Source organism: Cololabis saira, chromosome 12 (assembly GCF_033807715.1).
Source record: "Cololabis saira isolate AMF1-May2022 chromosome 12, fColSai1.1, whole genome shotgun sequence".
NCBI lineage: Eukaryota > Metazoa > Chordata > Actinopteri > Beloniformes > Belonidae > Cololabis > Cololabis saira.
Window position 1 is genome coordinate 20,219,853 of NC_084598.1, and position 14,596 is coordinate 20,234,448.

Sequence of the window (14,596 nt, forward strand, 5' to 3'; positions counted from 1 at the left end):
GTATTAGGTCATCTTTTAATTTCCTCGCAGCAAAAGTTGGAACATGGGCAACAAAAGGCTGGAAAAATAAGTGGTACTAAAAAGAAGCATCTGGTGGAACATCTTGCAACTAATTAGCTTAGTTGGCAACAGGTCGTGACATGATTGGGTCTAAAAAGAGCATCTTACAGAAGCAGAGACTGTCAGAAGTAAAGATGGGCTGAGGTTTGCCAATATGCAAAAATTCTGCATCTAAAAATTGCGAAATAATTTTAGAATAATGGTCATCAGTGTTAAATCACAACGAGTTTGAATATATAATCATCTAGAATATCATCCAAAGATTCAGCAAATCTGGAGAAATCTCTGCACATGAGACAAGACTGAAAATCCATATTTCATGCATGTTTAGGTTCTGTGGTGGCACTTCATTAAAAACAGCCAGGATTCTTGGATACTGAACGTGCTGAGGAGCACTTCTGGAAATCATTTTCCAAGAAAACAATTTGCTGTGCCATCCACAAATTAGCAATATCATGCAAAGAAAAAGACATATAGAAGATGATCCAGGGCGACTGACATCTTCTGGGCCAAAGCTTAGAATTGAAAGAGGAAAAAGAATGAACTAAGGTAAAGTGTAAAGTGTGAGATAAACCAAAATTTACAATTATTTTTGGAAATTCTTCTTTGTCCAGAAGCCTAAAAAGGTAAGGAACCACTTGGCATGGTAATGTTTGCACTGAAAAGCCTGCATCTCTGATAGTATGGGGTACCTATTAAATGGTATCTTTTATGACCAAAGGTTTCAGTCCAGATGTCTATTTCATGGAACACCCTGCATCCTTCAGCAAGACAATGCTAAACCACATATTGCATCTACTAGAAAAGCATGTATTTGTAGTAGTAGGGTCCTGGTTCTGAACTGGCCTGGCAACTATCTAAGCTTTTCACCAGTCGCAAACCTTGCTACTTCACGAAAAGAAAAGTATGACAAAGAAAGACCCTGGATAGCTGAGTAGGACAAAAAAAAAAAATTTTAAGTAAAAAAGTAGGACTGTATCGGACAAAAATCGGACAGCATTCATCTCCCAAAGTTTCAACAACTCGTTTTCTCAGTTTACGGACATAAAAAGACGAGGAGATGCTATTCAGTGGTGAACATCATCCCGTTTAAAATTTTTCGAGACATGAATCTGCGATCAAATTTAAAAGTCCCTTTTCCCCTTAAGAGTGAACATTTAAATATTTGACATTTCCTATGCTCTGTTATAAATCAAATATGGTTTTATGAGATTTGCATTCAGTTTTTAGTGACATTTTGCACAGTGCCTTAACTTTTTTTGGAGTTGATATTGTGGTATAAATGCAATCAAAACCTCTAACCTCATAATCAGAAGCATTTTTCTTCTAATTTTTCACTAATGAATAAACTTCGATATGTCCCTCACCGTTGAAGCTGGTGTTTCGTATGTACCGCAGCAGAGTTTTTCCATCTGCAGACTCCATTTGTGGACAAACCCCAGGATAATCGGGACACAAGTCCCTGTGCATGTTGTGCAGAGCGTGGGCCATGGCGTACACCGCGTCAATCACAAACTGCACCTTGCCCTCTTGCTCATACTTGGAGTCAATCCCGATGCGTTCTTGGCCTGAAAGAAGAAAGGGAAGGGGGTGAGATTAAAGCCAAATGCATCAACAACCATTAGACATCACTTTCTCTCAGCTCTGCTAGTCATCTCCAACTTTTTTCTTTTTTTTTAAATGTACATATCTTTTTCTCCATTAACCATTTGCCGCAGTTTGTTCACTTTTGATTCTGCAGGAATCACACCTAGGGGAGACAATGTGTTAAAGGAAACAAGAAGACACATCTAATTCCCAAGTGGGATATATCAAGCTGAGCTGTGAGAGAAAGTGTTTGTAACAACTACAGCGGAGTCAGAATGAATTTCTTGAGTGTGCCACAAACTAGCAGGCAGTCAACAATGAACTTCATTTGTCCCATCTGAAAAAAGAGATGAAGATCATCATGAACTTCAGTAGCAGTCTCTGCCACAGTGAATTCCTGCTCTTTTTATATCCTCCTGCCAGCGTTCTGCCCTTTTTATATGGGCTCTTATAAAGGTTTTGCCTCATTCTGCTGATACTCTTTTTGAATATGAAATGCACAGCCCCTTCTTTCACTTTTGTTACCCGCTGAATTGTCTCTTTAATCCCAGCAGATAAAGGCTGCATTTCAAAAGAGTGTATAAACAATAAATATTCCCATTACACTTAATAATTATTGTCATTAACATGAGAGCTGTGACATTCTGGGTCCCATTTAACAGAAAGCATCAACAAGCAAATAGGGTAGTGTAAGTTGATTATTGTCCTCAGACACAGACTTGGTGATGACAGTAATTAGACATACCTAAGCCTTCCATTAACCGAAGGAGCTCAAACCCAACCTGCTCTGACATTTCCATGTGTGTCAGAACTCAACATACGTCTCAACCCACACATAACCTTTTTGAATTTCTGAGCGCAGCGCATAGGAGGCTCTGTGGACACTCATGGAAGGCAAAGGTATTGTGTTAGTATTTAATATTCTGAAATATCAGCTCAGCTGGAGGTTACAAAACAAAAGCAACAAAGGCACAAATGTGCAACCATTTTCAGTAGAATTGAGAAAGAGAAAGTCATATTGCAGTCATTATGCAGAGGGTTTTTTCTGGGGCTCGCCAAGTGGGGGAGCATCTTCTGTCTTTGACGCATGATAAAAGGCACCATGCAGGAGATCGTAAAGGAAACAAAAGCCTTCAGCAAATAGTAATTTGTGTCACACGGCTATTACAATCATCACGTATTCGAGCAAGATTAATAAACTATCCCACATCTCAGGCATTATCCACGTAAATAATGCAGTGCAGATGCAGTGAAATGAATGCCTGTCATATTGTTGGCAGGCATAGTTAGGGTAACGTAAGAGTACATCACTGTGGGAAACAACACTATCATTAATTCAAGACGGAGATGGCGCTGGAGAAGAATGGGGTCATGAATGGAATTTACTTAGCTTTCAGTCCTGTTCATAGTAATTTTATCTTGAATAAATGATATTCTGGCTCTTTGCAGATACTGCACTGGTGCTGTCAGAGTGACGGGGTTAAGGGGGAGTACAGGGAATTTAAGATTTACAGGACTTCACCCCCAGGCCGACTCCTTAATGCAGCATGATAAAGACACATAGTGCATCATTACTCTAATAATACACCTTTTTCTGGCTGGGTTGCAGACAAAAGGGCTTGATTTAAACCCCAACTGTGTCTTATACCTGCACCCTCCTAATGGGACACGTCATCTTCTTAGTGTACCACAGACATATACCCCTAATTGTTTCATACTAAAAAACCACGTACCTGTGCATTTGCGGCTCGTATCCTCTCTCTTTGAGGCACTGAGCAGCCTGCAGTCAAAGTTTTCCTCCCAAAACTCAGCAAACCACACGTTTCTGCGATTGTTCTCGAGAGTGAGACCAGTGAAGTATTCATCAAACCCTGGGAAAGAGGAAAGGAGGAGAATGGCTCAGTTCCGGACCAATTATAATCCAATTCAGACCTGCAGGAAATGAAGTGAAACTTGTGCAGCAGCATCAGCATCAACAGCGGTGGCTGCGTGGTGGCCGCTAGGTGTTGGAAACACGACCAGCAAGCACTACTTCATCAAAATCTGACCGTGGTGGTTCTTCTTCCTCTCAAGCTCTGTGGAATTGTAATCACTCCTTTCATCTAGGAAATTACATTAATTAAAAAACAGGAACATAATAAATAACACAGGCAGTCTGAGAGGTGCCGCAGCCTGTTGCCCGAGGCCGTGAGGTGCTGTTCTTACTGAACACTAGGCCTCACTTCGTGAAATCCTTTACAACAGTGATGGATTAAAAGCATGTTATGTTAGTGTAATGATGACTTTAGCATTAACTTGAGCAGAAATAACTTGCTGTAACAAATGGGAAAGTTTACTGGTAGCAAAAACTTACAAAGAGATCAATAAAACTGTATTTTTGTTCATCTTTTCAAAAGGAACACACAATTTTATCTGTGGATAATAATACAAGTTTCACTCTCTGTTGTCCAGTCATATCATCTGGGTAAAGGTGATGGTGGCTAATTACAGCTGAGTGAATCTGCTGATGTTAATTTCAACGGACCTACAATGATGCATGGTAGATTAATAATATCCTCCCTGCTTCTACCACGTACATTTGTCCAGGCAAGACCTCCCCTAATTAACAAAATCTTTATAGAACTCAGGCCTCAATTATAATAATGAGCAGTTCTCTGGACTGTGACACAGGACAGAACTGAAAATAGATGAAACATGCTGAGAATATTCCTTTTATGAAGTGAAATTTGCATGTTCTAGCAAATGTGGCTGTCTAATTTAATGGTTTGCTTCCATTTCCTGGGTTCAATATTGAAGCTGTAGTTTTAAGAGAAATGGTTAACAATGATATTAAGAGATTAATGAAAAGACATTTTAAATTTTCCACAAGGAAACGCTGCAGAAATTCTTACTATCTTAACACTACATAGCTGAATTAAAGTTCTTGGTCTAGCATTTCATTTAGTCCACAAGTATTGAAAGTAAATATGAAGTTTTGTCAGTTTATCCAAACTGGTTATCCGAACACGGTTGCAACTTATTTTTCCTTGGAGAAAATTAGTTTATAAAGTTCAGATTTCCTTTTTTGTTTCTATTTGTAAAATGTTTTCTTGGGTGTTTGTGTTTCTGACTAACATACAGAGATAGTATGATGAATTGTCATCTTAGATGACATATGTGGCTGGATTCCTATGAACAAAAATACATTCAGGTTTTAGAGTGATGGGAATGCTGCCTTCTGGAGAAACTTTTTGTCAAACATGAGAACATTATGACTTCATAAAAGGCCAAATTTCCTAGTATTGTTACATTAACAGGAAACAGTTATCATGTATGATGGATCCCACTCTTAGGGATGTCTCTTTTCCAGGTGAAAACCTAAAGTAGAACATTTTAAAACCTAAAGTAGAACAGGTGAAAACCTAAAGTATAACAGGTGTAAACCTAATGTGTATCAGGTGGAAAGCTTAATGTATAACAGGTGAGACCTAATGTATAACAGGTGAAAACCTAATGTATAACAGGTGTAAACCTACTGTAAACCTAATGTATAAGAGGTGAAAACCTAATGTATAACAGGTGTAAACCTACTGTAAACCTAATGTATAAGAGGTGAAAACCTAATGTATAACAGGTGTAAACCTACTGTAAACCTAATGTATAAGAGGTGAAAACCTAATGTATAACAAGTGAAACCTAATGTATAACAGGTGTAAACTTAATGTATAACTGCTGGCAGCAATTTGGCAAAACAAGCTTCATGCATCACGCACATTGGTTTAAATCTTGCTTAAAAGTTGCCTTGTGTTTCAGAAAAAAGAAAAAAATGTTCTTCCCCAAAGACAGAAGTAGAGTTAAAAACAGATTTGAAGCCTCAGGCAATTCTCAGAGAGGATGAAAATAGGAAACTGTGGGACCTGGCCGACTATAATGTACAGGGGACATACAGATAAGCAAAATAAGTTATGAAATCGGATCTTTAAAAAGGAATGTAGTTAATTGTAACACGTCATTGTAAGATTAGTGCATGGAATATATCACATGGAGAAACACATATATATGGGTGGTTGTCCCCCAAAAAGACAAGAGGCACTCGGTTAAAAGGAAAGTACCAATGTGCTATTTTGCTCTATTCTGCATGCAGTACGCATTGAGAAAAGAGTTTCAGTGGTCATTGCAAAAGCAGTTTACAGCTGCATATCAATGATTGAGTGAGTTTTTCCATCTGGGTAGATCTGCTAATTCTTCTCACTAAGCAGTTTTCCTTTGTTTCCAAGATGTCTCCAAAGAAATGTTTTCTCATTCAAAGGGGAAGGTGGCTGTACATGGTTCAGTGGAAGCAGTTTGTTTTTCCTGGCCAGCAAATGAGCAAATGTAATTTTTTTTGGTGACATTTCAGGAGGACGTATGTGAAGATGACCCGATACACAACTGGAACAAGTGCTGTGCTGTGCAAGTAAACTGGCATCTGTGTGCATTTTAATGCAAACATGTTGTGTGAAGTGAAAATAGCTGTAACCTCACATTCTCTGTCTGACGGTAGCAAGAAAGAAAACAGAGTCAAATGTCAAATCAAAAGTGGATTGGCTGCAGCATTTACTTTTTTCTATTTCTTGACATCAGACATTTTCTCATTCAGCCCGCATTATACCATACTTCCCACGTCTACACCTGTAAACAATGGCATATACAGAAAGACGTGTAAATCCACTGTACAGGCAACATAGATTAAAACTGGGAATTGTGCATAAAAATAAAATATATCTCTGCTTCTTTTAACGTCCACTTTACATGTTGCGGATGTTGAATGTTTTATCAGTTTAATGTGACAGAGTTAGTGATGCATAGTGATGCACCAAAGGTAACACACACAACTCTACTTAGTCTGATGCTCACGTGTGTTTCCACTTCAAATCAATAAACAAGAACAGAATACAGTAAGTGGCGGTGTGAAGCCTGCTGCATGTCTCACTGTGTGCATACCTTTAATGGAGGAGCGCTTGGGCAGTATGGTGATTGCTCCCACCGCTACATCTTCGAGCTGGTGGATGGGGCTGCTCTTGGACCCCCAGCTGTCAGATCCAATCCACAGGAAATGTCCCACCTTATTGCTCCTCTTGGTGGCATTGAGCACCCCCCTGCAAGGGCATTCGTATGTTTATTAGGGCAGACCACTAGAGGGATGTGCAATCCTACATCTATTAGACCAAGGAGCAGCCAGCCTCAAGGAGCTGTTTGGGCATCACAGCCCTCACATGAGGATTTATTTTTTCCTCCTTCTAAGTGAGACACTAAAAGGGTATTACTATTATTACTTTGCTGTATGTCTTTCATGAGGAAATGTAATGTTTTCATTCACAGAGAAAGAAAAAAAACCTGTCTCCATATGTCTTATCCTTTACTTATGTTTTCCATTTCCCTTACACATTCTGGATTCATCTTGTTGAAGTTGTATCCACTTAATGTTTGATTCTGTTTCTTCATATAAACATTACTCAAGGGGTCTTGTGAATGAAACAATATCTCTGCTGCTTTTTTGCAATCTGTATTCCTGCGTCTTCTCCTCTGAGCTATGTTTGTGTTGTCGTAGGTATGTTTGTGTTGCAGACACAGCCCGTACGTGCGGCAAAATCTCTGCTCCTGGCTCGTCTTCAAGAGCTGCGGCTCTAAGAATAAATACCTCAACGTGGCAAGTCATTAGCACGCTTGAACAACATGTATGAAACCAAAATGTGCCGCACTCCTCACCGTATGTCTTCTTCACTAGCAAAGATGATGACTGCCCTCGAGTTTTGCGTTTCCTGGAGCTGTTGGACTATTTTGTCATAATCCTCCAGCTTGGGGTTGTGTGGAATTTTCAAGGACTGGGCGATGCAGATTCCACCTTTTTAATGGGACGAGAGTAGGACATGGTAAGGCCTTTGGGATGATCCCACTCAGCTCACACACAAAAAGCCTGAAGTCACAATGGCTGCTGTTTTATTTTCCCTTGGAAATCTCCCCACTGTGGAAACAGAAACACCTCTCAACACAATAGTGAGTGTTTGATGAATTTGTCATGCCAGCTATGGAGTCTAAATGATAGTCTAACAGTATTATGCATTTACATTTTGGCAATGATCTGCAAACCACAACAGCACGCAATGTAACACTTATAGTGTGCCTTCCAGCTGAGCACCGACACCATTTCACAGAAAAAGGGTTATAAACATTCCTGCCATACCAAATCCAATAATCCGCAGCAACTGGAACATAAAGCTACAGATTAAATATTATGGATTTGAGAAAATAACAACTCGCTATTGGATTTTCATCTCAAGTCATTATCAAACATCTTCTTGAAACATAAACCAATCAGATGCAATAACCAACACAGAGGATATTAATACTGACAATAAATCACTCTCAGACAGGTCCTCGTTGATGAGTTTGTACAGGACGAAGAGCGCTGATCGCCTTGGTGGCTTGCTAAATAGCTGCCACATATATTTGGTACAACATATTATAACAACTGGCTTTTAACAAATTACTAGATATAGTGATCATTTATTGTGATATTTAACAGCTCATTATTGGGTGGAGAAAAAAAATGTCCTCTTTCACAAAAAATCCCCAAAAAGAATAAATGAAAAAGCCCATAGCGCTCTTCTGGTGTGATAATTATAGGTGCAGAGGACATGCTAACCTTTTAAGCACTTTAAACGAACAGATATAATCACCTGTGCGAGAGAACGTCCTAACCGCTGTATGTTCAAACTGAAGCAGCTTCTTATATCCCAAGTCAACAGCAAAACTTTACCTAAGTCAATTTAATTTATTCCACTAAAGCATTTTAAAAGTCTACCCAATAACTTCTCAGTTCGAGCTTCCCCGAACCGACAAGGAAATGCAAGGGATCTCCTAATTGCTACTCTCTGCAGGCTCATTACTTTGATATAAACAGCTTTTAGCTGGCGGATCACACATCTCCAGTCACGGTTTGCTGTGGCATTTCTTAAGGCAGAGGACAGTAAAATGATAACTGCTCAGCCGCTTAGATGTGCATTTTTATAGAATAAGCAAGCGAACTGGGAATTTTTACACAATGAGTGCCAAAAGACTTCTCAGACGGCTGCTATTATCCAGCCTGAGTGGACTACACATAATGCCAATGGCGTAGTTGTTGCTAAAGGGTTTGTGGAAACTTGTAGTGAAATGGACTTGCTGCCGTTTATTCAGAGAAGACAGTTCTGCTAGTCTCCAAGGAGGAACACTAAAGCTATGTTTCAGCTCAGACTTTTTAGATGATTTTAGCCAAAGTGCCCACACTATTACACTGCACTTCCAAGTTTCTGCTTTAGAACCTGTGCAAGATCTAACTTTGCCTTCTGTAACTCATTCTGTGTTAGCAGCACCCCCTTATGTCCACGGGGCTGTATATTTGCAGGTAACAATCACACTTTGTTATGGTTTAATTTTTTTCAGATGAAACAGATTATAGTCTACAAAAGTAAATAATAAGATGAGAAGCATTTGGAGCTGAGTCAATCTGAAGAGAGGAATATGTTGTGAGTTTAAAGTTGCCCTAACGGCTGCAGGCTAGCGGTTGTGCAATGGTGGCTAAATTATTGAATACCTGCAGAATTTCTCATCCGTCAGTCAGTTAAAAGGTCAGTCGCCTAGTTGGGGAGGCATGCACGGTGAAAATGCAAGTGTTGTATCTGTGGATATATATATATATATATATATATATATATATATATATATATATATATATATATATATATATATATATATATATATATATATATATATATATATATATATATATATATATATGTATATATATATATGTATATATATATATATATATATATAGTATATTAGTTTATCTATACACAGTATGCAATGCCATTTCTCTGTTTATATATATATATATATATATATATATATATATATATATATATATATATATATATATATATATATATATACATATATTAATTCTCTATACACTGTATGCAATGCCATTTCTCTGCTATCACACATTGATGAGCGTATCGGGGGCAATGTTTGGGGGGTACAGGATCTTGCCCAGGGACCCCTCAACACATGGAGAACTGCTCCACCCACTGAGCATTGCTGTCCCACTTCGGTAATCCAACTCTGGTCTCATTTGCCCAAAGGTCATTTTTCAGAAGTCTGGGTTTGCTCAGAAGTAACTTTGCAAACCAACAATAAGTTAAGCTGCCATGTACTTATTAAAGAGAAGAGGCTTTCTCCTGGTAACACTTCTAGTGTGCAGCTTGTCTTCAATGCCATAAGTGGTCTTGCACCTAAGAACATATCAGAACCATTGAAATGGAAAGTATCATCCTGACCACTGAGCTATGTATATACACCCTTGCTTATTAGTCTCAGATCATAGTTTGTGTGAAAGGGATATTGGGTGTTTTCCATTAGAGTCCCCATGTTAACTGTCTGCTTTGTGCACTTAGGCTACATGCACACTGAGGTTCAATTACGATTTTAGCTCATATGCGAGTCATATTGGATTTTTTAATGATTGTCTGAATGGCAAAAATCAAATTTTTTTTCAAATCAGACCCAGGCTTCTTTCATATGTGATCCTGAATCGGTATGGAGTTAGATTTGTCTCATGAATAACTGTAAATGCACAGAGAGTGATCGACAAATATATGTTGAGTTGCACAGGTGTTTTGCTATCCACACATAAAAATGTCCTATTTGTACCTTCTACAGTATGTTGAGTTTTACAAATACAGGCGTATTTATAAATGTAGAATTTTACATTTGTAAAACAAAAAGTTACTGTATTTGTAAAACTGAAAAAAACGTTTGTGAAGCGTGATCCGGCATCTGTGGATCACCAATCACATGTGCGTATTTTTGAAACATTCGTTCTGCAGATACACACACAAATAGCTCACGATTCGCAGAGCACCATCCAGTAGATGCCACTGTTGTCCATTAATCCATCTATAGCTCGCCTTAAGTAGTTGGCAGAAGGAAGAAGATTGCAGATTATGGAAGCGTCAATTGGATGTGTATGTATGTGATCACATTTATGGGGTTCCGCGAGTTTGGTGAAATGTCCGCAATTTTGATATTGCATGAGGGAGAAAAAAAGTTGGAAAAAAAAGTGCATATTAAATCGCAATTGCATCCCTTTACTCTCTATGACCTTGTTGAACAACCTGGTCAGAAACCCTGCTGCCACCTTTCTGAGACACTTCCACAGGGATATCATCAGAACCAACTGCCTTTCCATTTTTCATCCTGGCCTCCTCACTTCATCTTTACTAATCTTTGCAACTTCCTGATCCATAAAAGTCACCTCTTCATTTCTTTGTTCCCTCTCATTTTCCTCCTTCATCAACTCGTCAAAATACTCTTTCCATCTTCCGTCACCTGCCTACACATCTCCACCTCTGTCTTTAAGCACTTTAACCTTATGGATGTCCCTCCCGTCTCTGTCTCACCAACCTGTACAAGTCATTCTCACCCTCCTTGCTGTCCAGCCAGGAATACCAATCATCATCTTTGTTTGGCCTTTGCCACCCCTACCTTCACGTTTTTCTGCATCTCCTTGTACTGCTGTCTACTCTCTTCAGTCCTCTCAATGTCCCACTTCTTTCGCTGAATGTTCTCCTGGATGTCTTCATTCCACCACCAAGTCTCCTTATCTACTTTCCTTCCAGATGACAGACCAAGTCCTGTCCCACCTGTCTCCCTGATCACATTTGCTGTAGTTGTCCAGTCATCTGGAACCACCGCCTGCCCATCTGGGGCCTGTCTCATCTCCTCCCTGAAAACCACAGGACACTGCTCCTTTTTCAGCTTCAACCACTTCATCCTCTTCTCTGCCTTTGTCTTCTTCACCACCAGTGATCCTCCACACCTCCATTTTCTCTCCTGCCACGACTCTGCAGTCACTGATCTCCTTCAGATGACATCGTCTACAAAGATGTAGCCCTGTTGAGCCGCATTTTCTACAATGTAATTACGATCCATCCAAACTACCGCAAAAATTATCTAAATTTCATCAACAGTCTCAGCAGCAAAATTTAGCTTTGTCCATAACTTTTCCCCTCACAAATGCATAATTTGGAACAATCAATACATAGCTAGGAAAAATAAATCATTATATTTACAAAACTGGATTGACAGGGATATAATTTGCCTCGCAGACCTAAGGTAAAATTCTAAATTACGAGGAATTCCTTAAATCTAAAATCTTTCCTATCACAAATAAAGAATATCAATCGGTAATAAAACGCTATTCCAAATTAGGGAAATTTGTGTGGAACTCCCATTTTTCTGACATTCAGTGGAAAACAGCGTGGCTTCTTCCCTATAGATTTACAATCTCAAACAAATTAAAAGAAGTCCAATATAAAATTTTACATGATATTTACCCCACCAACCAACTTATATCCAAATTTGTAGACATTGATAGCAGATGTGTATTTTGTAAACATGACGAAGAGACCATCCTCTTTATGAATGCGAACATACTTTAAGTTTCTGGAAAAAATTTGAAGAATTTTTTGACATACAAACTAATAATGTAATTAAATTAGAAGCTAAAGATATCTTACTATATTACGAAAACTAAAATTACAAAATTCAACAACTGGTCAACTTAATGATTCTTAATAAAGTTTCATACAAAAAAAAAGAGCTGCATTTTGAAATAAACGTCCAAAATGTAATAACTTTTTCATCTAATTTTGTAATTAAGCCGCATTTTGTAATAAACTTCCCCATTTTGTAATACATTTTGTTATTGCATTTTGAGAAGATTATTATAAAATGCACTTGCAACTTTTTTATTTTCTAGGAAATGTAATAACATGGTGCATTATGTAATAATACCTATTATTGTTGTTTGTTTAACAATGAATTCATACAAGAGTGACTTTTGTTGTTTTTTATGCAATTTCACTTAGAGTTATTTAGCCCAATAAATCTATGTATAATACTCCAAATATAACTTTAGTCGCCTATTTCAAGTTTGGAATTATATAGGCCAATAACAAACAAATAAACTATGCTTTTGAATTGTTATTACATAATGCACCATGTTATTACATTTTCTAGAATATAAAAAAGTTGCAAGTGCATTTTGTAATAATCTTCTCAAAATGTAATAACTTATTACATAATGTGGCAAAATGTATTACAAAATGCGTCGGGGTAGTTTATTACAAAATGCGGCTCAACAAGCCCACCTGGGTGCTCCTCTTATACGTCACCCTGTGTTCCTGTCTCTTCTCGAAGAAAGTATTCACTACAGACATTTCAATCCTCTTACAAAGTCTCCTGCCATCTGTTTTCCTGGATACCAAATCTGCCCATCACTTCCTCATCACCTCTGATCCCTGCACCAACATGTCCAATGATTGTGTTTAAGTACAGACAGTAAATAAACAAGTCAATTAAATAGACGGTTGCTCCCTTACGTGAGAGGATCGTGACGGGTTATCGGTTTATGTAAATTCATTAATCATGGGTCCCACACACACGTCAGTTTAACTGGGTGCAATAATAACCGGAGGTTTAGTCTGCAAGCAACTTTTTTCTCCCTCATACAACATCGAAATTGCGGACAGCTTTAACGGGGGACATTTTACTAAACCCGTGGGACGTCTGGCCTTTAAAACTACAAATTAACCACAAACACCACCATCCATAAACTTGATCACATACATACTCATTCAACTGATGCTTCCATAATCAGCAATCTTCTTCCTTCTGTCGGCTACTTAAGGCGAGATAGATAGATTAATGGACAACAGATACCAGGATGCTGCCCCCCCTCCCAGCATGCAATCTTAGGTTAGACACGCCGCGCCACGATGCTGCAATGCTCATTTAGGAGATTGTTTTGAGGTTTGTTTAATTATGATGTTGTCAGAGTATGTTGCTTTTTTTGTGCTGAGGTGTTTTTTTGCACCTTCGTTCTGTGTTTTCACAGAGTGTGAAGATGTTTCTTTTTTCCCCTCCTCACTCCTAGTGCCATCTTTTCTCTGCTAAAGAAAGGGCAGTGCCTACCCATGGCTGCAGCCTCAGGCACCTGTCTACCCATGTCCTACGTTGTTTTTTTAGTTTTTTTTTTATTTGTTCTCTTTGGACGGGTTGTACTGGAATATATATCGTTGTGTCAGGACGCTGGCTCAATGACAAATAAAGAATCTTATTCCTTATCATCTCAAACAATTATGTGGAGCCACAGTTCAAATGTTATACAGGTTACAAGCACCAGAGACAGAGGATGCTTCTGTGTATTGCTTTATTTCAGCAGCTGTCTGTAGGTCAGCATAGCAGGTTCCATGGTCCGGGCAGGTTAGCTGCTAGTCAATGAATACTTATGGCTAGCTAACAGAGGAATCCCGTCATTAGTAGATGTAGTAATTGTTTATGTCGACTTTCTGAAATCCTATTCAAGCGACCACAGAATGAGTTTCATCTGTACAAATCCAACTGGAATCCCATTTAAAGCCACATCCCTATGTGGTTTAAATCCTATTTGGAAAACAACATTTCATGTTGTTTTTGGCTGTTCAAACTATTAAAAAACAAACAAACAAAACCCAAAACAAAACACAATCCATCTAGATGCAATCAACATAGCCAGCTTCATGGACAATGATTGCATTTCATGATCATTGCTGACTTCTTTCCTTCTTGGTATTATGTTAATGCACACCTTAATACTCTGGATCAGCAAACTGCAAAAACTTCTGCTTCTTTTTAAATGGTCATGCTTATGCATGATGATCAATAAATCAATCAATCAAGTAAATTTGTGTTGAATTCATGTGTTTTACCTACTTGATACGCTTCTCTTTAATCAGGCCTTTAACTGACTCATTTAACTCTTTATCATTTTCTATGCTCACCCCTATTTCTATTGGATCTTACTACTCTTTTTTATATTAATCTTTAGTTCATCCGGTTTTTCTTC

General features: G+C 38.4%; 1 protein-coding gene across 1 annotated transcript in view; it reads right to left on the minus strand.

Annotated features, from left to right (window-relative positions):
* Positions 1–14,596, minus strand: part of LOC133457078 (metabotropic glutamate receptor 7-like) — a 78,243-nt gene that overhangs the window by 27,325 nt on the left and 36,322 nt on the right. The window contains exons 3-6 of the mRNA XM_061735945.1: positions 7,375–7,510; positions 6,610–6,764; positions 3,381–3,518; positions 1,428–1,628 (exon numbers count right to left, since the gene is read on the minus strand). Coding sequence (XP_061591929.1) covers positions 1,428–1,628; positions 3,381–3,518; positions 6,610–6,764; positions 7,375–7,510 — 630 coding nt within the window. The remainder of the gene's footprint in view (positions 1–1,427; positions 1,629–3,380; positions 3,519–6,609; positions 6,765–7,374; positions 7,511–14,596) is intronic.